At 46.5% G+C, this 27,837-nt stretch overlaps 1 protein-coding gene across 2 annotated transcripts; it reads left to right on the forward strand.

Annotated features, from left to right (window-relative positions):
* MTRFR (mitochondrial translation release factor in rescue) lies at positions 1 to 27,479 on the forward strand. 2 transcript variants are annotated; one of them, XM_050748190.1, is made up of 3 exons: positions 9 to 137; positions 22,559 to 22,868; positions 26,347 to 27,479. In XM_050748190.1, the coding sequence occupies exons 2-3, from the start codon at positions 22,578 to 22,580 to the stop codon at positions 26,563 to 26,565; spliced, it is 510 nt and encodes a 169-aa protein (XP_050604147.1). In that variant the 5' UTR covers positions 9 to 137; positions 22,559 to 22,577; the 3' UTR covers positions 26,566 to 27,479. The 2 variants fall into 2 exon arrangements, 1 of the variants encoding a protein (XP_050604147.1); XR_007717652.1 differs by lacking the exon at positions 22,559 to 22,868 and having other exon boundaries at positions 1 to 137; positions 26,347 to 26,481.
* Positions 27,480 to 27,837: the final 358 nt, after the last annotated feature.

Below are 27,837 nucleotides of genomic sequence, written 5' to 3' on the forward strand. Positions count from 1 at the left end.
GAGCCTCTGGTAGATGAGGGAAACCGCGATCAGAGTACGGCGCGTGCGCAGATCAGGGATCGCGATTGCGAGTCCTCTGCTGCGGCGATTCGGGTTCCTGTAGAACGTTGAGGGCACTAGTCGGGTCCTGAGACCAGGTAAGTGTCTGCGGAGAAGTCAGGTAACCCTACGGCTGCCGACGACTGTCAAGGGCTCCGGAGAGAGGACTGGGAGCCGGGACGCCTGGGGTTTTCCCGTCTTGCGACCCCAAGTGGCGCAGCCAGTTTACCTGAGGCCGCGCTGGCGGTGGGGTGGGGCCGGCGCTGACACCCTAGCTCAGTTTTCTCGAGACCTGGTTTACGCTAGGTGCTGTAGGTCGGCCCTGGGGCTGTTCAAGCACTTAGGGCAGGGGAGAGGAGAGACTACCGTCCTGGAAAAAACGGTTCCACGGAGGCCCAAGGCAAAACGGAAGGATCCTCATGTACTTAGCTGAGTGGAGCTGTGAGCACGCATCAGGTGCTGTTTCAGGCCTGGCACGTAGTAGGGGTCAGCACTTCCCTCGCTAGGCTTCTGCGGAGATATTTGTTTTTTTAAATAGACGTTGGGGGGGGGGTGTCTCACCATGTTGCCCAGGGTGTTCTTGAACTCCTGGCCTCAAGCAATCCTCCTTCCTCGGCCTCCCAAAGTGCTGGGATCACAGGCGCCAGCCACCCTGCCCTACTTTTGAAGGACCTAAGGGAACCCGCTCTCCTTCCCGTGGGTCCCCAGCCCATTTCATGCGCACTGTGCAGGCCACATTCTTCAGCCTAGTTAACCTTTAAGGTCCTTCCAGCTCCTCGATTTCCCTCCAGGAGTTCTGGCTCACAGTAAAGGAACTTCCCTGGCACTATCACTTAGGCCTCCACGACCCAGGAGATGGATTTGCCCTTGGAATGACAGATTTGCCAGGAGGCCTTCCATCTCATTTGAGCTTCCTAAGTATACCTACCAATTTTTATTTTTTACTTTTTTTTATTTTTTTAGGGGGGGTAGGGACAGGGTCTCAGTCTGTCACCCAGGCTGGAGGGCAATGGCGTGATCTTGGCTCACTTTAACCTCTGCCTCCCGGGTTCAAGCGATTCTTCTGCTTCAGCCTCCGGAGTAGCTGGGAATACCGGTGCCCGCCACCACATCCAGCTAATTTTTTGTATTTTTAGTACAGACGGGGTTTTGCCGTATTGGCCAGGCTGGTCTCGAACACCTGACCTCAGGTCATCCTCCTGCCTCGGCCACCCAAAGTGCTGGGATTACAGGCATGAGGCACCACGCCTGGCAATTTTTAAAGGGTAAATTTGATATTATCCTGTTTTTCGTGATTTTTTAAATTATATTACATAATTCCAAAATATATTTTATGTTTAAACCAGGACTTGCTTCATTGAAGATGGTTTTATCTTTCAGTGCGAGCCTGCTGGGAAGTCAGGCTATATTTTTGGCATCACAGTGATCTCCTTAGTACCTGATTTCATAGACGAGAATTATGACCCCACCAAATAACATGTTTTCAGTAATGTCATGGCTTATCAAGTACTTCTTAAATTGGACCATACCAAGTAAAATAATTTACAAGCCACTGTTCTAGATGCCTTTTCACCCTAAGCTCTAAAACAAAGGCCCATGAAATAATCAGATCCCAGACTGGGTTTGTGTCATAAGATCACAGCGTATGTGGTATGTCATTCTGAAGTTCCTCAGCCTTGTAGTTGAGAGATCTGACATGCTCCCATTTAGTGAGCACTAAGTACTTTACATTTATGGCAACATGTATGATTTTGTTCTCACTCTAGGTAGTAGTATCTCCATTTTACAGATGAGGAAATAGAGCCAAAGTTGCCCAGTAAGTAAATTGTGGCATTGAGACATTGAATGCAGGTCTATTGGCCACAGAGCTCACACTCCTCGGCAGTAAGACCTTTTTGGGACAAAAGAAAAAATGAGAGGAGTGGTCAAATACAGAATGTGAGTTACCTTTTTTTTTTTGGTGAGACGATGTCTCGTTCTCTCGCCCAGGCTGGAGTCCAGTGGCGCACTCTCCGCTCACTGCAAGCTCCACCCCCCAGGTTCACGTCATTCTCCTGCCTCAGCCTCCCTAGTAGCTGAGACTACAGGCGCCCACCACCACGCCCGGTTATTTATTTATTTATTTTGTATTTTTAGTAGAGACAGGGTTTCACCATGTTAGCTAGGATGGTCTCGATCTCCTGACCTCGTGAGCCGCTCGCCTCGGCCTCCCAAAGTGCTGGGATTACAGGCGTGAGCCACCGCGCCCAGCCTAGTAGTGAGTTATCTTAATTGTTCACAGTCACAGAATACTCTTTCCCTCTTCTCTACTGTACTTGACTAGTCTTTTTAAAAAGAGAAAGTTGGCCGTGCGTCGTGGCTCATGCTTATACTCCCAGCACTTTGGGAGGCCGAGGCAGGCGGATCACTTGAGGTCAGGAGTTGGAGACCAGCCTGGCCAACATGGTGAAATCCTGTCTCTACTAAAAATACAAAAATTAGCTGGGCGTGGTGGCTGGTGCCTATAATCCCAGCTACTTGGGAGGCTGAGACAGGAGAATCGCTGGAACCCGGGAGGCAAAGGTTGTAGTGACCCAGGATCGTGCCACTGCACTCCAACCTGGGCAACAGAGTGAGACTCTGCCTCAAAAAAATAAATAAATAAAATTTAAAACAGAAAAAGTTAAGGAAAAGGAGCTAACATTGCCTAAGGAACTGGAAAAAGATCTGGAGATACTATGAAAGGTAACGAAACAAGGTGTAGAAAGGATAATTTAGTTTCAAAAATTGAAAACCTAATGGTCTTCCAAGATAGGTCTTCCTGAGATAATCAGGAAATGTGCATCTCTTATTTTCTTTATTTGTATTAAATACAATAATGTATCTGAAAGTGCTTTGCAGCTGGACGTGGTGGCTCACACCTGTAATCCCATCACTTTGGGAGGCTAAGGCAGGAGGATTGCTTGAGCCCATGAGTTCGAGACCTGCCTGGGCAACATGGCAAGACCCCATCTCTACAGAAAATTAAAAACTAGCCAGGTATGGTGGTACACACCTGTGGCCTCAGCTACTGGGGAGGCTGAGGTGAAGAAGCTTGCTTGAGCCCAGGAGGACAAGGCTGCACTGAGCCATTTTTACTCCACTGCACTCCACTTAGGTGACAGAGGGAGACCCTGTCTCAAAAAAAATAAAAAATAGAAGAAGAAAGTGCTTTGGTTTCGGTATCTTTAAGTCCTAAACAAACACAAGGCATCATTAATAGAAATACAGGCTTTGAGACTTTTAGAAGAAAATATACAGTGGTGGTGTTGCTGCTTTTTCAATGTGTTTCTGTTTTAATAGTATAGTTGATAAATTATAAAGTTCCTGTCAGATGCCATAAATAGAACAGATATGAGGCTGGGTGCAGTTGCTCACACTTCCAGCACTTTGGGAGGCTGAGGCAGGCAGATCACGTGAGTTCAGGAGTTCAACACCAGCCTAGGCAACACGGTGAATCCCCATCTCTACTAAAAATACAAAAAATTAGCCAAGCATGGCAGCGTGTGCCTGTAGTCCCAACTACTTGGGAGGCTGAGGCAGGAGAATTGCTTGAATCTGGAAGGTGGAGGTTTCAGTGAACCGAGATTGTGCCACTGCACTCCAGGCTGGGCAACAGAGTGAGACTCTGGCTAAAAAAAAAAATAGAAGAAATACGATACACACAAATAGGACAGGTGTAATTATGTGGATTCAAAGTTTTCTGCTTAAAAAAAAATAAACAGGGCCAGGCACTGTGGCTCACGCCTGTAATCCCAGCACTACCGGAGGCCAAGGCAGGCACCTCACCTGACATCAGGAGTTTGAGACCAGCCTGGCCAACTTGGTGAAACCCCGTCTGTACTAAAAATACAAAATTAGCTGGGTGTGATGTCAGGTGCCTGTAATCCCAGATACTCAGGAGGCTGAGACAGGAGAATCACTTGAACCCGGGAGGCAGAGGTTGCAGTGAGCCAAGATCACGCCATTGCACTCTAGCCTGGGTGACGAGCGAAACTCCAGCTCAAAAATAAAATAAAAATAAACAAGATATTGGGATTATGTGAAGGGAATGTTTTCCTCTTCGTTAGCTAGCTCTTGCATTCTGCAGCATTAAGCATTCAAGCATTAAGCCTGTTAAATTTAGGCCAGACCTAGTCTCCTTTTCCTCCCGTCCCCCAAAATCAAAGACAACAGCTCTGCATTTCCTGCTCACTCTATTATGTTTTCCTTGTTTGAGAAGTAACTATCTGCACTTACTGTGAGTGAAGGGCGCTTTACCTTCAGTGTAAAACCCCAACTCTAGGAAATGGCATGGTCTGTTTCAAACCTGACCAGCAGTACTCACTAGTTCTATTTGAGAGGTTTCAGCCCTTAAGGATCTCAGGCACCTACAGCAGGAGGATGAGCTAACAGGAGGATGTGAAAGACAGAGAAAGGCTACTTTCTTTTTAACTACCATTTTACAGAGGGCACCAAAACACTTTTTTTTGAGATGGAGTCTCACTCTGTCACCCAGGGTGGAGTGCAGTGACCTCAGCCCACTGCAACCTCCGCCTCCAGGGTTCAATCCATTATTCTGCCACAGCCTCCCAAGTAGCTGGGACTACAGGTGTGCACCTCCACGCCTGGCTAATTTTTTGTATTTTAATAGAGGGGGTTTCACTGTGTTGCCCAGGCTAGTCTGGAACTCCTGAGCTCAGGCAGTCTACCCTCCTCAGCCTCCCAAAGTGTTAGGATTACAGGCATGAGCCACCACACCCAGCCCCAAAACACGTTTTTGAAACATGAATTATCATTAAGCGTTTCTCAGAAAATCATTTTCCCCTCACTTAGCTTCTGGCACCACCTGCTGGCTGTTTTGTCTTTTCAAAGCGGCAACATTGCACGTTGGTCTGTTTAAGCTCAATGTTGTTTGGCCCTTAACTGTTAATTAGGTCATTGTTATGAGACCTACAGTTTCATCTCCTTCTTAAGGAAGAAACAAGATGGAATAAGCAGGTAATCAGCCCTCCTGAATTCTTGTCTCAGTTTCTTAAATGTTATATAAATAAGAAACAGGCTGGGCATGGTGGCTCACGACTGTAATCCCAGCACTTTGTGAGACCGAGGCAAGCAGATTGCTTGAGCTCAGGAGTTTGAGACCAGCCTGGGCAACATGATGAAACCCCATCTCTACTTTTTTAGAAAAGAAAAAGAAAAGCTTTTAAAAGTGTCTGTCCTAGCAATCAGAAGAACTTGCTGATTCCTGTGTTCTGGAACAATGCTTGTCAAATTTTATGTGCCTCTGCATCACCTGAGGATCTTGTTAAGCTGCAGGTTCTCATTTGGTAGGTCAGAGCAGGGCCTGAAATCTTCATTCCTGACCATCCTCCACGTGGTGCTTTTGCCCCTACTCTGTGGACGACACTTTGGGTAGCAAGATTCTAGAGCTACATTGTCCCATAAAGTAGCCACCAGCACATGTGGCTAGTGAGCACATGTGGTCCAAACTGAGATGGTCTGTAAGTATGACTATACCCTAGATTTTGAAGCCTTCATATTTAGGGGGAAAAAAGAATATCTCAATTTAAAAATATTGGCTGGGTGCAGTGGCTCATGCCTGTAATCCCAACACTTTGGAAGACTGAGGTAGGCAGATCGCTTGAGCTTGAGTTCCAGACCAGCCACAGCAACATGGTGAAACCTCGTCTCTACAAAAAATCAAAAAATTAGCCAGGCATGGTGGTACATTCCTGTAGTTCCAGCTACTCAGGAGGCTGAGGTGAGAGGATGGCTAGAGCCTGGAAGGCATAGATTGCAGTGAGCTGAGATGGCACCACTATACTCCAGCCTGGATGATGGAGCCAGACCTTGTCTCAAAATATTGATCACTTGTTGAAATAATGTTTTTGATATATTGGGTTAAATAAAATATAAATTTCATCACTTTCTTATTTCTAATGTAACTGCTAGAAAATTTAGAATTTCACATGTGGGTAGCATTAGTTTTGTTTTTTGTTTTTTGTTTTTTGGAGACAGAGTCTTACTCTGTCACTAGGCTAGAGTGCAAAGGCGTGATCTCAGCTCACCGCAACCTCCGCCTCCGAAGTTCAAGAGATTCTCCTGTCTCAGCCTCCCGAGTAGCTGGGACTACAACTACGTGCCACCACACCCAGCTAATTTTTTGTGTTTTTGGTAGAGACGGGGTTTCACCGTGTTAGCCAGGATGGTCTCTATCTCCTGACCTCATGATCCGCCCACCTCTGCCTCCCAAAGTGCTGGGATTACAGGCATGCGCTACCGCGCCCAGCCCAGTAGCATTAGTTTCTATTGGACAACACTGTTCTAGAACATTAACACAATAGAGTTGACATTTTTCATGCTTTTTTTCACCCATATGACCCAGTTTCCCAATCTCCTTGTTTCCATGTCACCATCTCTGCTAGCTCAAATCAGTATTTGTTTAATCCTTTTCTTGGGATGATTTCCTTGCCCTCCCATAACACTCCTTTACACCTTTTCAGCCTTCACCATTGCCATCATGATCCCAGGGCTCTCATCAAGCCATATGTGCCAGAATACAGGCAGTACCCTTGTGTAAAGCACTTAGCCTTGCCACGGGGTGTGGGGCCTGGACAGCCTCATCTGTGAGCTGGTTAGAAATGCAGAGCCTCGCTGGGCACGGTGGCTCACGTCTGTAATCCTAGCACTTTGGGAGGCTGAGGCTTGTGAATCACCTGAGGTCAGGAGTTTGAGACCACACTGACCAACATGGTGAAACCCCATCTCTATTAAAAATAAAAAAAAAAAAAAAAAAAAGCTGGACGTGGTGGTGGGCAACTGAAGCGCAGCTACTTGGGATGCTGAGGCAGAAGAATTGCTAGAACCCAGGAGGCAGAGGTTGCAGTGAGCCGAGATTGTGCCATTGCGCTCTAGCCTTGGAGACAAAGCAAGACTCTGTCTCAAAAAAAAAAAAAAAAAAAAATGCAGAGCTTCAGCTGTGCACAGTGGCTCACGCCTGTAATCCTAGCACTTTGGGAGGCCGAGGCAGGTGGATCCCCTGAGGTGAGGAGTTTGAGACCAGCCTGGCCAACATGGCAAATCCCTGTCTCTACTAAAAATACAAAAATTAGCCGGGCATGGTAGCGCAGCTACTCGAGAGGCCAAGGCAGGAGAATTGCTTGAACCCAGGAGGCAGAGGTTGCAGTGAGCTGAGATCACGTCAGTGCACTCCAGTCAGGGCGACAGAGTGAGACTCCGTCTAAAAAAAAAAAAAGAAATCCAGAGCCTCAGGTCTCGTCCCAGACCTAATGAACGAGCATCACAAGTCACAAGACTCCCAGGTGATTTGTATGCACATTAAAGTTTGCATTGTGAGACTGGCTGGTGAGCACTTTAACAATCTTCCTAAAGCACCCTGTTTCAGTTAGTCTCCGCACCTGTTCCTTCTGTTTTAATGAAGTTTCTGCAAGGTTGATATACCATGAAAGTAGTAGCTAAGGTAAACTAGTACTTTACCTTCCAAAAAAAAAAAAAAACAAACAGTGAATTTTAGATAAATGGCGTCCAGAAGGCAGGTCCAGAGATTGACATCTCATGCTTTCCTGAAAATAGATTAAATATCCTTTATTTTATTTTTTTTTTTTTTTTTTTTTTTTTTTGAGACAAAGTCTTGCTCTGCAGCCCAGGCTGGAGTGCAGTGGCGTGATCTTGGCTCACCACAACCTCTGCCTCCCGAGTTCAAGCAGTTCTCCTGCCTCAGCTCAGCACACCACAGCACCCAGTTTATTTTTTGTATTTTTAGTAGAGATGGGATTTTACTATGTTGGCCAGACTGGTCTTGAACTCCTGACCTCAGGTAATCTGCCCACCTTGGCCTCCCAAAGTGCTAGGATTACAGGCATGAGCCACCACGCCTAGCCTCAAATATCCTTTATTCTTTTCAGAGACACGAAACGAAAGGCATTACCATACTCTTTACTTCTCTCCAAACTGAGAGCTGTTGATGACACAGCATCACTTCCTACATCTAGGCTTTTATTTTTGTGGGGTTTTTTTTATTTTTTATTTATTTATTTATTTTTTTTTTGAGACAGAGTCTCGCTCTGTCGCCCAGGCTGGAGTGCAGTGGCTGGATCTCAGCTCACTGCAAGCTCCGCTTCCCGGGTTTACGCCATTCTCCTGCCTCAGCCTCCCGAGTAGCTGGGACTACAGGCGCCCGCCACCTCGCCCGGCTAGTTTTTTGTATTTTTAGTAGAGACGGGGTTTCACCATGTTAGCCAGGATGGTCTCGATCTCCTGACCTTGTGATCCGCCCATCTTGGCCTCCCAAAGTGCTGGGATTACAGGCTTGAGCCACCGCGCCCGGCCTTTTTTTTTTTTTTTTTTTTTTTTTTTTTTTTTTTTTTTTTTGAGACAGAGTCTCGCTCTGTCGCCCAGGCTGGAGTGCAGTGGCTGGATCTCAGCTCACTGCAAGCTCCTTTTTTTTTAAATAAAAGATATGGAGTCTTACTATGTTGCCCAAGCTGATCATGAACTCCCAGCTTCATGGGATCATCCCACCTCAGCCTCCCAATATGCTGGGATCAGGCGTAAGCCACCATACCCAGCATTATTTTTTTATTATTATTATTATTTTTAGTGTATTTTTTATTTTACTGTTTTTGTTTGTTTGTTTTTGAGACGGAGTTTTGCTCCTTCAGTCTTTGCCCAGGCTGGAGTGCAATGGCGCAATCTCGGCTCACTACAACGTCTGCCTCCCGGGTTCAAGCAGTTGTCCTGCCTCAGTCCTCCCAAGTAGCTGGGACTACAGGTGCCCACTACCACCCCCAGCTAATTTTTTGTATTTTTAGTAGAGACGGGGTTTCACCATGTTGGCCAGGGTGGTCTCGAACTCCTGACCTCAGGTGATCCACCTGCTTCAGCCTCCCAAAGTGCTGGGATTACAAGGCACGAACCACCATGCCTGGCCTATTTTGTTTTTTAGAGATGAGGTCTCCCCGTGTTGCACAGGCTGGAGACAGCTTCTGGGCTCAAGCAATCCTCCCACCTCAGCCTCCCAAGTAGCTGGGACTGTAAGCTATTATCTTCTAGTTTTCATCTGTAATTGTTTGCTCCAGCCACAGGCCTTGTTGTAGAGTTGAACATGCCATCCCTGCAGATAGTCTGTCTTGGTTTGAGTTGAATGTGGAAGCTGGAGGAGGGGTGTGCTGACCACATCCAGTCATGAAGAAGGCCACTCAGTAGCGCATAGGTTTCAAATCCTGACAGCAAGCTCTCCAGGAGGATGAGGGACATAGAAAGTTTGAGAACCACTGCTCTGTAGTATGTTATCCATCCTCAAATGTGGCACGTATCCTGTTTGTGCACGTCTTCATTTCACTTTTATGCTACAGACTCTTCAGGCTCCCTGAAGCCCATGCCTGACACTCAATAGATGTTTAAAATATTCTTGCACAAATTAATGTTCCCTTTTGTAAATTCCTTAGACCTGTTATCTCTGAACTTAACCAAGTTGGAAGGGACTCAGGCAACAAAAGGAGCTTTCACCTTAACTGTGATCAGCCATTTAGTGCAGAAGCCATCATCAAAGTAAAAGTAGAGCCTAGGGAGTCGGGGTAGAGCGCCAGCCCTACACTGAAGCTCACATTTGAAGAAAGGAACTGGGGCAGAGCTGTCATGACTGCTGGTTTCCTCTTACTAGCACTTCTCTGTACCATTTTCCTTTTTCTCTTTTTTCATGTCACAATGAACTATAATTTGAGCTGCTTTTATTGTTCCCTAAAGACTTTGGATTACTCTGTATCACAAAAACTGAAATCCAATTCGTATTTTTTTGACCTTTGGGGAAGTGGAACCATGGGTGTGTTTGTCATTTTTAGCAGTCATTGGAGTAGGGCCAAAGCTCCAGGAGATACTAAAAGTGTCTAGAATTGTCTGATTGGCTATTGGAATCAACTGTTAGACAAAGCAGCCAGTAACTGAACACCGGGGACCTTCTTGAACTCCAGTTGGGTGGGAGACCTTCCAGTGTGTCTGGCAGCTCTGAACTAGGACAGAAAGGTAGAGATTCAAACAGTGGACTGATGACAAAGGAGCTGATAAAAAGCACTCTCCTTTCCATTCTTTGTCTGGGAGTCTCGCCTTGCCTTGGAATCACTTCCTCTCTTTTTCACTGCACTGGTATGTGCCAGTACTGTCCTGCCTGGTCAGATTTACCAGCTAGCGGATGAGAGAGATGCGGGGCTCATGTTCCATAATGAATTGAATCCGGGACTACAGGCTGCCTGATACACAAATGAATTTTGTTTTGTGGATTGAAAACAGGAATAAGGAAAGATAAGTTTTGGACATTGACTTAGTCTACTCAGTTGTTCGTAGGTAAGGCAATTCTTTGTCGTAGAGAGTTCAGAGAAAGTGCCTGGGTTTATCATTTATCTTTTTCTAAGGTATTTGATTTTATACACATTTCATACACATTAAACAAAACCAGTTTTTAAAGCACCACTTTTCTTGGCACACTCCATTTCAAAGTATATCCCTTCACAGTCATGGAGCACCTTGCCAATATCATCTTTTAAAACAAATTTTTTTTTTTGGCTAGGCACGGTGGCTCATGCCTGTAATCCCAGCACTTTGGGAGGCCGAGGCGGGCGGATCTCGAGGACAGGAGATCAACACCATCCTAGCTAACACGGTGAAACCCCATCTCTACTTAAAAAAAAAAAAAAAATACAAAAAATTTGCCTGGCGTGGTGGTGTTCACCTGTCGGCCCAGCTACTCGGGAGGCTGAGACAGGAGAATGGTGTGAACCCGGGAGGCGGAGGTTGCAGTGAGCTGAGATCGTGCCACTGCACTCCAGCCCGGTGACAGAGCAAGACTCCATCTCAAAAAGCTTTTTTTGCTTTTCTTTGTGTTTTTTTTGTTGTTGTTGGTTTTGAGACGGAGTCTCACTCTGTCACCCAGGCTGTAGTGCGGTGGCGTGATCTCGACTCACTGCAACCACTGCTTCCCAGGTTCAAGCAATTCTCCTGCCTCAGCCTCCTGAGTAGCTGGAAGGCGTGCGCTGCCACACCTGGCTAATTTTTTGTATTTTAGTAGAGACAGGGTTTCACTGAGTTGCCCAGGCTGATCACAAACTCCTGAGCTCAGGCAATCTGCCTGCCTCAGCTTCCCAAAGTGCTGGGATTACAGGCGTGAGCCACCATGCCCGGCTTGTTTTGTTTTTGAGACAGGGTCTCACTGTCATTCAGGCTGAATGCAATGGCATTATCATGGCTCACTGCAGCCTCAGCCTCCCTCCCACTACTTGGGACTACAGGCTCAAACCACCACACCCAGCTAATTTTTTAATTTTTTGTAGAGGCGGGGTCTCACTATGTTGCCCGGGCTGTGCTTTTCTTTTTTTACACTACACAGATGTAGGCAGTACCATCTTAATTATCACTCGCTGGGACTGACAACACATTGACTTAGATCATAATGTTAGTCATGGAACTAAAAACCAGCATTGGCATTATATTTATTTCCCATAGAAATAGCAGAAGTAGGCCGGGCGCAGTGGCTCCCATCTGTAATCGCAGCACTTTGGGAGGCCAAGGCGGGCAGATCATGAGGTCAAGAGATCAAGACCACCCTGGCCAACATGGTGAAACCCCATCTCTACTAAAAATACAAAAATGATCTGGGTGTGGTGGCTTGTGCCTGTAGTCCCAGCTACTCGGGAGGCTGAGGCAGGAGAATCGCTTGAACCTGGGAGGTGGAGGTTGCAGTGAGCCAAGATCACGCCACTGTACTCCAGCCTGGCGACAGAGCAAGACTCCATCTCAAAATAAAAAATAAAAAAGAAATAGCAGAAGTAGAGATGAAGGATATCATACTGTCATTCTAAAGGTGTGACCAGTGTCATGTCAGTATCACTGTACTGGTTACTAACCCAGAATCTTACATGTAAAGTAACAGGAAATGCACATATTTACAAGAAAGCAATGCCTGATCCCGTGTCTCCACCCCACTTCCTCCTCAGTGGGTATCTATCTGGATCTCACAGTGGGCTCAGGAGACAGCAGCAGGCTCAGGGAAGTTGACCGAGGAAGAGGTGGACGGGCTAGGAGCAAACCTGTGGAGTAATCTGCTGGATGTCCCGTTACCTTAGAAGCTGGCTCCCACCTAGATTAGACGCCAGTTGCAATGACTACAGTTCATGAAGTTTCAAATAGTAAAAGAAGCTATTTAGAGCCTTATATGAGGCAGTTGTTTAATAAGAGCGGCACAGGCCAGGTGGGGTGTGGCTCACTCCTGTAATCCCAGCACTTCGGGAGGCCGAGGCGGGTGGATCACCTCAGGTCGGGAGTTCAAGACCAGTCTGACCAACATGGAGAAACCCTGTCTCTACTAAAAATACAAAATTAGCCAGGTGTGGTGGCACATGCCTGTAGTCTCAGCTACTCGGGAGGCTGAGGCAGGAGAATCACTTGAACCCAGGAGGCGGAGGTTGCGGTGAGCCAAGATCGCGCCATCGCACTCCAGGCTGGGCAGCAAGAGCGAAACTCCATCTCAAAAAAAAAAAAAAAAAAAGCACATCTGTATTTAGTGCCTACGTAATCTTCAATAAAGATGCTCTAACCAAGTGGTACTTTTGCAGTTCCCATAATCTGCCTGGGTGACAGAGATTTTACTACAGATCAGTCTCAGGCCTTGAAAAGAATCAACAAGGCTGGGCGCGGTGGCTCAAGCCTGTAATCCCAGCACTTTGGGAAGCCGAGGCGGGCGGATCACAAGGTCAGGAGATCGAGACCACAGTGAAACCCCGTCTCTACTAAAAATACAAAAAATTAGCCGGGCGCGGTGGCGGGCGCCTGTAGTCCCAGCTACTCAGGAGGCTGAGGCAGGAGAATGGCGGGAACCCGGGAGGCGGAGCTTGCAGTGAGCCGAGATCGCGCCACTGCACTCCAGCCTGGGCAACAGCGTGAGACTCCGTCTCAAAAAAAAAAAAAAAAAAAAAAGAATCAACAAAGCCCTTTCTAGATTTTTTTTTTTTTTTTTTTTTTTTTTTTTTTTTTTTTTTTTTTTTTTTTTTGGAGATGGAGTCTCCCTCTGTTACCCAGGCTGGAGTGCAATGGTGCAATCTCAGCTCACTGCAACCTCCGCTTCACGGATTCAAGCGATTCTCCTGCTTCAGCCTCCCAAGTAGCTGGGATTACAGGTGCGTGCCACCACACCCAGCTAATTTTTGTATTTTTAGTAGAGATAGGGTTTCACCATGTTAGGCTGGTCTCGAACTCCTGACCTTGTGATCCGCCCATCTCGGCCTCCCAAAGTGCTGGGATTACAGGTATGAGCCACCATGCCTGGCCTCATTGTATCATTTTTATGCCTTTGCATCCTCACAGCTTAGCTCCCACATATCAGCGGGGACATACAGTATTTGGTTTTCCATTCCTGAATTACTTTACTTAGAATAATAGTCTCCAGTCTCATGCAGGTCACTGCAAATGCTGTTAATTCATTCCTTTTTATGACTGTGTAGTATTCAATTGTATATAATACCAGTTTCTTTATCTACTTTTTGATTGATGGGCATTTGGGTTGGTTCCACGATTTTGCAATTGTGAATTGTGCTGCAATTTTTCAAATAATGATTTCTTTTCCTCTGTGTAGATACCCAGGATTGATGGATCAAATGGTAGTTCTCCTTTTGGTTCTTTAAGGAATCTCCACACTGTTTTCCATAGTGACTGTACTAGTTTACATTCCCAACAGCAGTGTAGAAGTGTTCCCTGTTCACCTCATCCACGCCAACATCTACTGGTTTTTGATTTTTTGATTATGGCAGTTCTTGCAGGAGTAAGGTGGTATTGCATTGTGGTTTTGACTTGCATTTCCCTGATCATTAGTGATGTTAAGCATTTTTTCATATGTTTGTTGACCATTTGTATATCTTCTTTTGAGAATTGTCTGTTCGTATCCTTAGCCGAATTTGTGATGGGATTTTTTTTTTTTTTTTTTTTTTTTGAGACAGAGTCTCACTTTGTTGCCCAGGCTGGAGTGCAGTGGCGCGATCTCGGCTCACTGCAAGCTCTGCCTCCCAGGTTCACACCATTCTCCTGCCTCAGCCTCCCAAGTAGCTGGGACTACAGGTGCCCGCCACTACGCCTGCTAATTTTTTTGTATTTTCAGTAGAGACGGGGTTTCACTGTGTTAGCCAGGATGGTCTCGATCTCTTGACCTCGTGATCCGCCCACCTCGACCTCCCAAAGTGCTGGGATTACAGACGTGAGCCACCATACCCGGCCGGAATTGTTTTTTTCTTACTGAGTTCATTATAGATTCTGGGTATTAGTCCTTTGTCAGATGTATAGATTGTGAAGATTTTATCCCACTCTTTGGGTTATCTGTTTACTCTGCCTTTTATTTTGCCATGCAAAAAGCTCTTTAGTTTAATTAGGTCTGAGCTATTTATCTTTGTTTTTATGTTTTTATTGCATTTGCTTTTGGGTTCTTGGTCATGAAATCTTTTCCTGAGCCATTATCTAGAAGGGTTTTTCCAACGTTCTAGAATTTTTATAATTTCAGGTCTTAGGTTTAAGTCCTTAATTCATCTTGAGTTGGTGTTTTGTGTTTTTTTTGTTTGTTTGTTTTTTGTTTTTTTGAGATGGAGTCTTTTTCTGTCACCCAGGCTGGAGTGCAGTGGTGCGATCTCAGCTCACTGCAAGCTCTGCTTCCTGGGGTCACACCATTCTCCTGCCTCAGCCTCCCGAGTAGCTGGGACTACAGGTGCCTGCCACCACGCCCGGCTAATTTTTTTATTTTTCTTTTTACTTTTTGCATTTTTAGTAGAGATGGGGTTTCACCATGTTAACCAGGATGGTCTCGATCTCCTGACTTCGTGATCCACCCACCTTGGCCTCCCAAAGTGCTGGGATTACAGGCATGAGCCACTGCGCCTGGCCAAGTTGATTTTTATATAAGGTGAGAGATCAGGATCCAGTTTCATTCCTCTACAGGTGGCTCGCCAGTTATCCCAGCATTTGTTGAAAAGGGTGTCCTTTCTGCACCTTATGTTTTTGTTTGGTTTGTTGAAGATCAATTGGCTGTAAATATTTGGGTTTATTTCTGGATTCTCTATTCTGTTCCATTGGTCTACGTGCCTATTTTTATACCAGTACCATGCTGTTTTGGTGACTATGGCCTTATAGTATAGTTTGAAATCAGGTAATGTGATACCTCCAGATTTGTACTTTCTGCTTAGTCTTGCCTTGGCTATGTGGGCTGTTTTTTGGTTCCATATAAATTTTAGAATTTTTTTTTTCTAATTCTGTGAAGAATGATGGTGGTGGTATTTTGATGGGGATTGTGTTGAATTTGTAGATTGCTTTTGGCAGTATGGTCATTTTCACAATACTGATTACACCCATCCATGAGCATGGGATGTGTTTCCATTTGTTTGTGTTGTCTATGATTCCTTTCCTCAGTTTTGTAGTTTTCCTTGTAGAGGTCTTTCGACTCCTTTGTTAGGTATATTCCTAAGTTTTTGTTTTGTTTTGTTTTGTTTTGTTTTGTTTGTTTGTTGCAGCTATTGTAAAAGGGGTTGAGTTCTTGTTCTTGATTTGATTCTCCACTTGGTCGCTGTTGGTGTATAGAAAAGCTACTGATGGCCGGGCGCGGTGGCTCAAGCCTGTAATCCCAGCACTTTGGGAGGCCGAGACGGGCGGATCACGAGGTCAGGAGATCGAGACCATCCTGGCTAACACGGTGAAACCCCGTCTCTACTAAAATATACAAAAAAAACTAGCCGGGCGAGGTGGCGGGCGCCTGTAGTCCCAGCTACTCGGGAGGCTGAGGCAGGAGAATGGCGTAAACCTGGGAGGCGGAGCTTGCAGTGAGCTGAGATCCGGCCACTGCACCCCAGCCTGGGCGGCAGAGCAAGACTCCGTCTCAAAAAAAAAAAAAAAAAAAAAAAAAAAAAGAAAAGCTACTGATTTGTGTACGTTAATCTTGTATCCAGAAACTTTGCTGAATTCTTTTATCAGTTCTAGGAGCTTTCTGGAGGAGTCCTTAGGGTTTTCAAGGTAAACGATCATATCATTAGCAAACAGTGACAGTTTGACTTCCTCTTTGTGGATGTGGATGCCCTTTCTTTCTTTCTCTTGTATGATTGCTCTAGCTAGGACTTCCATACTGTATTGAAGAGAAGTGATGAGAGTGGGAATCCTTGTCTTGTTCCAATTCTCAGGGGGAACAGTTTCAACTTTTCCCCGTTGAGTATTATGTTGGCTGTGGGTTTGTCATAGATGGGTTATTTTGCTTGTTTTGTTTTATTTTGTTTTGTTTGAGATGGAGTCTCGCTGTCACCCAGGCTGGAGTGCAGTGGGGTGATCTCAGCTCACTGCAATCTCCGCCTCCCGGGTTCAAGGGGTTCTCCTGCCTCAGCCTCCCGAGTAGCTGGGATTACAGGCATGCGCCACCACACCCAGCTAATTTTGTATTTTCAGTAGAGACGGGGTTTCACCTTGTTGGTCAGGCTGGTCTCGAACTCCCGACCTCAGGTGATCCACTCACCTCAGCCTCCCAAAGTGCTGAGCCACTGCACCCAGCCTCAATTTGAAACATTTTTTAATTTCCATCTTGATTTCGTTTTTGACCTAATGCTCATTCAGGAGCAGGTTATTTGATTTACATGTATTTGCATTTTTTGTTTGTGGGGTTTTTTTTGGTGCTTTGTTTGTTTTGAAATGGAGTTTTTTTTTTTTTTTTTTTTTTTTTTTTTTGAGACGGAGTCTCGCTCTGCCGCCCAGGCTGGAGTGCAGTGGCCGGATCTCAGCTCACTGCAAGCTCCGCCTCCCGGGTTCACGCCATTCTCCTGCCTCAGCCTCCCGAGTAGTTGGGACTACAGGCGCCCGCCACCGCGCCCGGCTAGTTTTTTGTATTTTTTTAGTAGAGACGGGGTTTCACCGTGTTAGCCAGGATGGTCTCGATCTCCTGACCTCGTGATCCGCCCGTCTCGGCCTCCCAAAGTGCTGGGATTACAGGCGTGAGCCACCGCGCCCGGCCTGAAATGGAGTTTTGCTCTTGTCGCCCTTGCTGGAGTGCAATGGCACAATCTCGGCTCACTGCAACCTCCGCCTCCCAGGTTCAAGCAATTCTCCCTCAGTCTCCCAAGTAGCTGGGATTACAGGTGCCTGCCACTACACCCAGCTAATTTATTTGCATGGTTTTGAAGGTTCCTTTTGAAGTTGATTTCCAGTTTTATTCCACTGTGCTCTTAGAGAGTGCTTGATATAATTTCAATTTTGTTAAATTTATTAAGGCTCATTTTACGGCCTGTCATATGATCTGTCTTGGAGAAAGTTCCATGTACTGTTGAATAAAGTGCATATTCTGCGGTTGTTGGATGAAATGTTCTATATATATCTATTAAGTCCGTTTGTTCCAGGGTATAGTTTAAATCCATTCTTTGTTGACTTTTCATTTTGATGACCTGTCTAGTGCTGTCAGTGGAGTATTGAAGTCCCGCACTATTATTGTGCTGCTGTCTATCTCATTTCTTAGGTCTGTTAGTAATTGTTTTATAAATTTGGGAGCTCCAGTGTTAGGTTCATATATGTTTAGGATTGTGATATTTTCCTGTGACAAGGCCTTATTACCATTATTTATCTAATGTCCCTCTTTGTCTCTTTTAACTGCTGTTGCTTTAAAGTTTGTTTTGTCTGATATAAGAATAGCTACCCCTGCTTGTTTTTGGTGTCTATTTGCATGAAATGCCTTTTTCCACCCCTTTAAGTTTATGTGAGTCCTTATGTGTTAGGTGAGTCTTCTGAGGGCAGCAGATGGTTGGTGAGTTCTTATCCATTCTGCGGTTCTGTATCTTTGAAGTGCAGTGTTTAGGCCATTCACATTCAATGTCAGTATTGAAATGTGAGGTACCATTGCATTCATCGTGCTCTTTGTTGCCTGTGTACTTTAGGGGTTTTTTGGTTTTTTGGTTTTGCTTTTTAACTTGTATTTTTGTTTTATAGGTCCTGTGTGATTTATGCTTTAAAGAGGTTCTGTTTTGATGTGTTTCCAGGATTTGTTTCAAGATTTAGAGCTCCTTTTAGCAGTTCTTGTAGTGGTGGCTTGGTAATGGCGAATTCTCTCAGCATTTGTTTGTCTGAAAATGACTATCTTTTCTTCATAAGTGATACTTACTTTTTCACTGGATACAAAATTCTTGGCTGATAGTTGTTTTGTTTGAGGAGGCTGAACATAGGGCCCCAATCCCTTCTAGCTTGTAGGGTTTCTCCTGAGAAATCTGCTGTTAATCTGATAAGTTTTCCTTTATAGGTTACCTGGTGCTTCTGCCTCACAGGTCTTAAAAATCTTTCCTTCATTTTAACTTTGGATAACCTGATGACAATGTGCCTAGGTGAAGATCTTTTTGCGATGAATTTCCCAGGTGTCCTTTGTGCTTCTTGTATTTGGCTGTCTAAGTCTCTAGTGAGGCCGGGGAAGTTTTCCTCGATTATTCCCCCAAATATGTTTTCCAAGCTTTTAGAATTCTCTTCTTCCTCAGGAACACCAATTATTCTTAGGTTTGGTCGTTTAACATAATCCCAGACTTCTTAGAGGCTTTGTTCATATTTTCTTACCCTTTTTTCTTTGTCTTTGTTGGATTGGGTTAATTTGAAGACCTTGTCTTCGAGCTCTGAATTTCTTTCTTCTACTTGTTGAATTCTATTGCTGAGACTTTCCAGAGCATTTCGCATTTCTAAAGGTGTGTCCAAAGTTTCCTGAATTTTTTATTGTTTTTTCTTTATCTATTTCCCTGAATGATTTCTCCCTTCACTTCTTGTATCATTTTTTGGATTTCCTTACATTGGGCTTCACCTTTCTCTGGTCCTTCCCTGATTAATAACTAACCTCCTGAATTCTTTTTCAGGTAAATCAGGGATTTCTTCTTGGTTTGGATCCATTGCTGGTGAACTAGTGCATTTTTTGGGGAGTGTTGAAGAGTCTTGTTTTGTCATATTACGAGTGTTTGTTTCTGGATCCTTCTCATTTGGGTAAGCTCTGTCAGAGGGAAGGCCTAGGGCTGAAGGCTGTTCCGATTCTTTTGTCCCATGGGGTGTTCTCTTCGTGTAGTACTCTGTCCCTTTTCCTATGGATGTGGCTTCCTATGAGCCAACTTACTTGCAGTGATTGTTGTCTCTCTTCTGGGTCTAGCCACCCAGCGAGTCTTCCCAGTTCTGGGCTGGTACTGGAGGTTATCTGCAGAGTCCGGTGATGTGAACCGTCTATGGGTCTCTCATCCATGGATACCAGTGCCTGTTCGGTAGAGGTGGCCGAGGGTACAATGGACTCCATGAAGGTCCTTAGCTTTGGTGGTTTAATGGTCTATTTTTTTTTCTGGTTGGCCTCCTGCCAGGAGGTGGTGCTTTTCAGAAAGCATCAGCTGTCGGCCGGGCGCGGTGGCTCAAGCCTGTAATCCCAGCACTTTGGGAGGCCGAGACGGGCGGATCACAAGGTCAGGAGATCGAGACCATCCTGGCTAACACGGTGAAACCCCGTCTCTACTAAAAAATACAAAAAACTAGCCGGGCGAGGTGGCGGGCGCCTGTAGTCCCAGCTACTCGGGAGGCTGAGGCAGGAGAATGGCGGGAACCCGGGAGGCGGAGCTTGCAGTGAGCTGAGATCCGGCCACAGCACTCCAGCCTGGGCGACAGAGCAAGACTCCGTCTCAAAAAAAAAAAAAAAGAAAGTATCAGCTGTGTTAGGGGAGGAACCAGCAGTGGGCGGAGCCCTAGAACTCCCAAGATTATTTGCCCTTTGTCTTCCTGCCAGGGTGGATAGGGAAGGACTATCAGGTGGGGGTGGAGCTAGGCGTGTCTGAGCTCAGACTCTCCTAGGGCAGGTCTTGCTGAGGCTGCTGTAGGGAATGGGGGTGAGATTCCCAGGTCACTGGAGTTCTGTACCTAGTAGAGTTGTGGCTGCCTCTGCTGAGTCATGCAGGTTGTCAGGGGGAAGTGGAGGAAAGCCAGCAGTCACAGGCCTTACCCAGTTCCCACACAAACCGAAGGGCCGGTCTTACTCCCACCGTGTCCCCCAACAACTGCCCTGAGTCTGTTTCCAGGCAGAGGGTGAGACTGGCCTGAAAATTTGCCCGAGGCTGTTCGCCTCCCAGCTGCAAAAGAAAAGGGCTGCAGTTCTTGCCCCACCTGTGAAGTCTGCATGCCGGATTCGTGCCCTTCCCTGAGTTCTGGCCAGGAGCCTTCTTGCCCTGTTTAAATTATTAGAGTTCGACTAGAAATTTTGAATTCCTTCTCCCTGTGGAGTTTTACCCCCTGCTCCTCTGGCCAGCCTCCCTCCGGATCCCTGTGGTGTCAGGCAGGAATGGGCTGCCTGGGGACCCAGCAAGCTCCCACTGCCTTTCTGCTGCTTCCTCTTCCCCTGTATTTCGCTCGCCTGAGTCTGACTTAGCTCCAGGTAAAGTCAGAAATTTCTTCTGCAAACAGACCTTCAGCCTCTCCAGTGCGGGGGTGTGTTTTGGAGAGGAGGGTCTCCCTTTCCCACTTCCACAGTTGGGGCACTCACAGTATTTGGGGGTCTCCCAGGCCCTGCAGGAGCAATCTGCTTCCTTCACAGGGTCTGTGAGCCCTCTCAGGATTGCTGGCTTGTTCTTGCAGTTGATCTGGAGCTAAAATTCACAATGTAAGCCTCTGCATGCTGCTCTGTCTGAAGCTGCAATCTAGTCCTGCCTCCTGTTTGCCATGATCCCAGGAGCTCCCCTGCAAATAAATTATGATCGCAAGGTCCCAACATAGGCTGTTTGCAAGCTGAGGAGCAAGGAGAGCCAGTCCGAGTCCCAAAACTGAAGAACGTGGAGTCCGATGTTCGAGGGCAGGGAGCATCCAGCATGGGAGAAAGATGTAGGTGGGGAGTCTAGGCCCATCTCATCTGTCTTTTAATATCTTTTCTAACTAACCTGTAAGCTCCATGAAGACAGTCTAGCTCTTTTTCATCTCATGTCCCTCACTATACCTAACAAGGACCTTATTAAAAGTGAGTTGACTGGCTGGATGCAGTGGCTCACGCCTGTAATCCCAGCATTTTGGGAGGCTGAGGCAGGTGGATTACTTGAGCTTAGGGAGTTCAAGACCAGCCTGGGCAACATGGCGAAACCCCATCTCTACAAAAAATAATTACCCAGCTGTGGTGGGGTGTGCCTGTAGTCTCACGTACTATGGAGCCTGAGATGAGAGAATCACCTGACCCTGGGGAGGTCAAGGCTGCAGAAAGCTGTGATCACGCCACTGCAGTACAACCTGGGCGACAGAGTGGGACTCTGTCTCAAAAAAAAAAAAAATTAATTGACTTGGTAGTTCCAACAATGAGTACCAGTTGGACCACATTATTGGCAGTGTGTCCAGGGGAACAGATGTTCACATTCAAATCCATGAAACTGGAAACAAAAAACAACAATCATGACATTGATTGATAGTGATGTTTACTATGTCAGACTGTTTAAGCTCAGCTATAAAATAGACTCTCAGCCGGGGTTGGGGGTGGCTCATGCTTGTAATCCCAGCACTTTGGGAGGCCGAGGCGGGCAGATCACCTGAGGTCAGGAATTCAAGACCAGCCTGGCCAACATGGTGAATGAATCCCTACCTCTACTAAAAATACAAAAATTAGCCGGGCATGGTGGCATGCACCTGTAATCCCAGCTACTCGAGAGGCTGAGGCAGGAGAATCACTTGAACCTGGGAGGCGGAGGTTGCATTGAGCCAAGATCATGCCATCACACTCCAGCCTGGGCAACAGAGCAAGATTCCATCTCAAAAAATAAAATAGACTCTCATACTGTCATCTTTACATTTTGATTTCAGAGATTCTCAAACATTTAAATACTGGCACTTGACCCAGATGCTAATTCTTGCTTGATGCACTATTTATCTGTATCAAATTATAGTCCCGTTCCTTTGAATTTCTTTTTTTTTTTTTTTTTTTTTTTTTTTGAGACAGTGTCTCGCTCTGTTGCCCAGGCTGGAGTGCAGTGGCTCTGCCTCAGCCTCCCGAGCAGCTGGGATTACAGGTACCCACCACCAAGCCTGGCTAATTTTTGTACTTTTAGTAGAGATAGAGTGTCACCATCTTGGCCAAGCTGGTCTTAAACTCCTGACCTTGTGATCCACCTGCCTCAGCCTCCCAAAGTGCTTGGATTACAGGCGTGAGCCACCACGCCCGGCCTGAATTTCACACTCAAAACCTCTCCTTCCTGAGAAAACAGCACCCCTGGGTGCTTAGAAGATATTTTTGGTCTATTGCAAGAAAATATGTATTAGCTGGCAGGGCATGTCCTGGTAACATGGCAGACAGTGCAAGGGTGAGGAGAGAGGTGTCTTGCTGAATAATGTGTCTCCACCCATTTCCTAAATTCCCTTGGTAACAGATGGGTCATCATTTGAATTGCTTTATAAAAAGCTGTCTTCAAATCTGAAGCACAATCTTGAGGGCAGATGCCTCTTTCTGAAAGCTCTCCTCCTTATTCATCTAACCCAGGTCCTCAGCCAGCAGAGCCATGTTCCTCAAGAGCACCACGGGTTTATTTCATTTTCCTACATCACTGACCCGAATATGCCGGGCGCCATGGGGACTCCGGCTTTGGGAGAAGCTGACGTTGTTATCCCCAGGAATAGCTGTCACTCTGGTCCAGATGGCAGGCAAGAAGGACTACCCTGCACTGCTTTCCTTGGATGAGAATGAGCTCGAAGAGCAGTTTGTGAAAGGACACGGTCCAGGGGGCCAGGCAACTAACAAAACCAGCAACTGTGTGGTGCTGAAGCACATCCCCTCGGGCATCGTTGTAAAGGTAGACAACAGAAGGCCGCTGAGGGGAGAGGCCCCGCCCAAGGGTCTCACAGCCTCCAGAGATTTCTCCCAAGTCTGAATGGGATCAGCTGAAGGGCATTCTCTTTCTGGCTCGGGCCACCCTCTACCAGCCAGGCAGTAGAGGGCACTGCAGATCTCGTCCCATCCCTGAGCCATTCCTCCCTAAGGCAGAACCACCTACAACAGCCTGGGAAGCCTGCTTCCAGGATCTTTTGGAGCCAGGGTATGGCTGCCATCCTTGAATTTGGCAGGCAGCACTGGTGCTTGGCTGCTGCCCCGGAAGCAACATCTTGACAAAGCTAAGCAGTGGCTGATAAAGGCAGGCGCCCGGGCAGCATGGTTCTTTCAAATCCATTCCCACTTCAGGAAGGCTGCCGAGATCCCCAGCATTGCTGTGGGCTCCAAGTCCCTGAGGAGGCAGCAAGCAGGCCTGGGTTGTCGGCTAGGGGTCCCAGCCCTTAGCTGTCCTGGCTGGTTAACGTTAGCGTGGCCACGTCCTCCATGCCTCTCTGTCCCCTTTGGTAAATGTCAGTGATACCTCCCCTTCTGGACAGAGAGGACTGAGGGTGAGATCATGGAGGCCAGGCATTTTCCAACCTCAGAAGAAAAAATGCTGTGCACAGCTGCCTATGGGAGTCTTCCTTCTTTACATAAAAAAACAAGTCTCGGGCCAGGCACGGTGGCTCACACCTATAAACCCAGCACTTTGAGAGGCCGAGGTGGGTGGATTACCTGAGGTCAGGAGTTCAAGACCAGTCTGGTCAACATGGCAAAACCCCATCTCTACTAAAAATACAAATATTAGCCGGGCGTGGTGGCGCGTGCCTGTAATCCCAGCTACTCAGGAGGCTGATGCAGGAGAGTCGCTTGAACCCTGGAGGCAGACATTGCAGTGAGCTGAGATCACGCTACTGCACACCAGCCTGGGCAACAGACAAGATTCCCTCTTAAAAAAAAAAAAGACAAGCCTGATCAGAGGGGCTCCCAGTCCATCTGCCTCATGGACTGGAAGCAGCACAGAAAAGAGATAGCCAAGGCAAGTGTTTCATGTATACTGATACTGGCAGCAGATACTTACAGACCATGGAAACGTGTGGGAGGAACTGTTCTAAGCAGCATTAACTCTGCAGTCCTCATAACTCCATGTTCATTATTTCCATCACAGTACAGGTGTGGAATCTGGGACACAGAGAGGCTAAGTGACCTGCCCAAGGTCCTGCCACTTAGTAGTTCAAACCATACCCCAAGTCCATGTACCTAACAGCTGCACTTCACAGCTAGGTTTTTGAGCCACGAGCATATCATGTAAAACCTCAATCACTTTTCCTCCTTGAAAAGTGTCATTCATGAGTAACAAAATTCTGAAACATGAGAGTTAATTTTTGTTTAACCTATTTTACATAACTCATTCCAAACTTGCTTTCAGTATTATTCTTTCACCGTAATTTCATAATTTTTTTTTTTTTTTTAAGAGACAGGGTCTTGCTTTGTCAGCCAGGCTGGAGTACAGTGGTACAATCATGGCTCAGTGTAGCCTCAGACACCTGGGCTCGAGCAATCCTCCCGCCTCAGCCTCCTGAGTAGCTGGGACTGAAGGCATGCACCACCACACTCAGTGTTTTTTGTTTTGTTTTTTTTTGAGACAGTCTTGCTCTATTGCCCAGTCTGGAGTACAGTGGCGCAATCTCAGCTCACTGCAACCTCCGCCTCCTGGGTTCAAGCAATTCTCCTGCCTCAGCCTCCCGAGTAGCTGGGATTACAGGTGCCCATCACCACGCCCAGCTAATTTTTTTGTATTTTTACTAGAGACGGGGTTTCACCATGTTGGCCAGGCTGGTTCCGAACTCCTGACCTCAAGTGATCCGCCCATCTTGGCCTCCCAGAGTGCTAGGATTACAGGCATGAGCCACCGTGTCCGGTCACCCAATTTTTACATTTTTGGTGGAGATGGGGGGTCTTGCTATGTTGCCCATGCTGGTCTCAAACTCCAGCCCTCAAGTGATCCTCCCATTTCAGCCCCCAAAGCATTGGGATTATAGGTGTGAGCCACTATGCCTGGCTTGGGATGTATCTTTTATCAAACAGCTTTGCAAGGCACTCACCTGTAATAACTAAGGCATTAGGCCGGGCGCGGTGGCTCAAGCCTGTAATCCCAGCACTTTGGGAGGCCGAGACGGGCGGATCACGAGGTCAGGAGATCGAGACCATCCTGGCTAACACAGTGAAACCCCGTCTCTACTAAAAATACAAAAAAAAAAAACTTAGCCGGGCGAGGTGGCAGGCGCCTGTAGTCCCAGCTACTCGGGAGGCTGAGGCAGGAGAATGGCGGGAACCCGGGAGGCGGAGCTTGCAGTGAGCTGAGATCCGGCCACTGCACTCCAGCCTGGGCGACAGAGCGAGACTCCGTCTCAAAAAAAAAAAAAAAAAAAAAAAAAAAAAAAAAACTAAGGCATTACATAGTGAATGAGTTATGGTTGACTAATAATAAAGATGCTATTTTCTTCCTTCAGACAGAACTTTATGCTTATGAATGGTGCACACAAAGTGGTTGTTCACTGGCCACAAGCTAGATACATAGTTGATATTTTTATCATTATTTTGGGACTTTAAGTTATTTGAAGGCCACTGTTGCTTCTAAACAAAATAGCACTCCTAAGATTAAAACAATCACAGTGAAAGCCACATAATACAGCAAGGGTGTGAGACACGGGGCAGAGGCAGGAAAGGGGCTGGTCTTCACTGCTACTGACTCATGGGGACTCCTGATAAGGGGCTTTGCCTTCCAGGTTTGTCCCTCTCTATAAAGCGAACAGGGCCGGGCGCGGTGGCTCAAGCCTGTAATCCCAGCACTTTGGGAGGCCGAGGCGGGTGGATCACGAGGTCAGGAGATCGAGACTATCCTGGCTAACATGGTGAAACCCCGTCTCTACTAAAAATACAAAAAAAAAAAACTAGCCAGGCGTGGTGGCGGGCGCCTGTAGTCTCAGCTACTTGGGAGGCTGAGGCGGGAGAATGGCGTGAACCCGGGAGGCGGAGCTTGCAGTGAGCCGAGATCACGCCACTGCACTCCAGCCTGGGAGACACAGCGAGACTCCGTCTCAAAAAAAAAAAAAAAAAAAAAAAAAAAAAAAAAAAGCGAACAGGTTGTCGTGACCAGCCTGACCAACATGGTGAAACCTCATCTCTACTAAAAATACAAAAATTAACTGGGCATGGTGGCATGCGCCTGTAATCCCAGCTACTTGAGAGACTGAGGCAAGAGAATCGCTTGGACCCAGGAGGCGGAGGTTGCAGTGAGCCAAGATCACTCCATTGCACTCTAGCCTGGGTGACAAGAACGAAACTCTGTCTCAATAAATAAATAAATAAGCGAACAGGTTGAATTTAATGACTTCTGAGGTCCTGTCTGTTTTGTAACATCCTGTGGTTTTCACATTATAAAATATTATCTCTTACAGTGCCATCAGACAAGATCAGTTGATCAGAACAGAAAGCTAGCTCGGAAAATCCTACAAGAGAAAGTAGATGTTTTCTACAATGGTGAAAACAGTCCTGTTCACAAAGAAAAACAAGAAGCAGCGAAGAAAAAACAAGAAAGGAAAAAAAGAGCAAAGGAGACCCTGGAAAAAAAGAAGCTACTGAAAGAACTGTGGGAGTCAAGTAAAAAGGTCCACTGAGAAAAGAATTACAGATTACAACTGACAGAATCTGCCAGAAGCTCCCAGGGAATAATGGCGGTGAGTTCCATCACCAGCATTATTACAGTGCTTCAAAAGAAATATTTTTGATGAACTTAAAAGACAACAAAGTTATTTAAATGGTGCACTAAACTATAGTGAACAGAGACATGCACGACTCAAGAATAAAACTCGGCAGGCACGGTGGACAGTGCCTCACACCTGTAATCCCAGCACTTTGGGAGGCCGAGGCGGGCAGATCACCTGAGGTCAGCAGTTTGAGAACAGCCTGGCCAACATGGTGAAACCCCGTCTCTACTAAAAATACAAAAACTTAGCCAGGCATGGTGGTGGGTGCCTGTAATCCCAGCTACTTGGGAGACTGAGGCAGGAGAATTGCTTGAACCTGGGAGGCGGAGGTTGCAGTGAGCTGAGATTGCGCCACTGCACTCCAGCCTGGGCAACACCTGGGTGACAGAGCAAGACTCCGTCTCAAAAAAAGTAAATAAATAAAACTAGGTTGAGCACAATGACACACGCCTGTAATCCCAGCACTTTGGGAGGCTAAGGCAGGAAGATCACCTGAGCCCAGGAGCTCAAGATTGCACTGAGCTATGAACACCACTGCACTCCACCTGTCCACTTGTTCTTGTGTGACACAACAAGACCCTGTCTCTTAAAAAATAAGATAAAACCATAAAGAAACACAGAGTCAGTACTCTACAAGGATAATGGCTACTTCTAGAGGGAAGAAAGGAGTTGTCACTGTGATGAGGCACTTGGAGGGGCTCTGGGGTGCCTGACAAAGTTCTATTTCTTCACCTGGGTGGTAGTTAGAAGGGTGTACCCCTATTTCAAGTTGTACCTTTGTGTGATTGTATCTGTTTTGTAATAATAAATTTTTTTTTTAATTAGTAAAGTCAGTTTTTATGGAGAACTGGAGAATTGAGTCAAACATTAATAGCATTTGGTGGCAACTTCTCATCTGCTGGGAAGCTGCTGCCCAGTGACACTTAAACATCAGTTATCCCGATGTCAGCTCAAGACAGTAAAAGAGAAAACAAGGGCCGGGCGCAGTGGCTCATGCCTGTAATCCCAGCACTTTGGGAGGCCGAGGCGGGGTGGATCACGAGGTCAGGAGTTCGAGACCAGCCTGACCAACATGGTGAAACCCTGTCTCTACTAAAAATACAAAAATTAGCCAGGCATGGTGGCACGTGCCTGTAATCCCAGCTACTCGGGAGGCTGAGGCAGGAGAATTGCTTGCATCCA

The sequence above is a fragment of the Macaca thibetana genome, chromosome 11 (genome assembly GCF_024542745.1).
Source record: "Macaca thibetana thibetana isolate TM-01 chromosome 11, ASM2454274v1, whole genome shotgun sequence".
NCBI lineage: Eukaryota > Metazoa > Chordata > Mammalia > Primates > Cercopithecidae > Macaca > Macaca thibetana.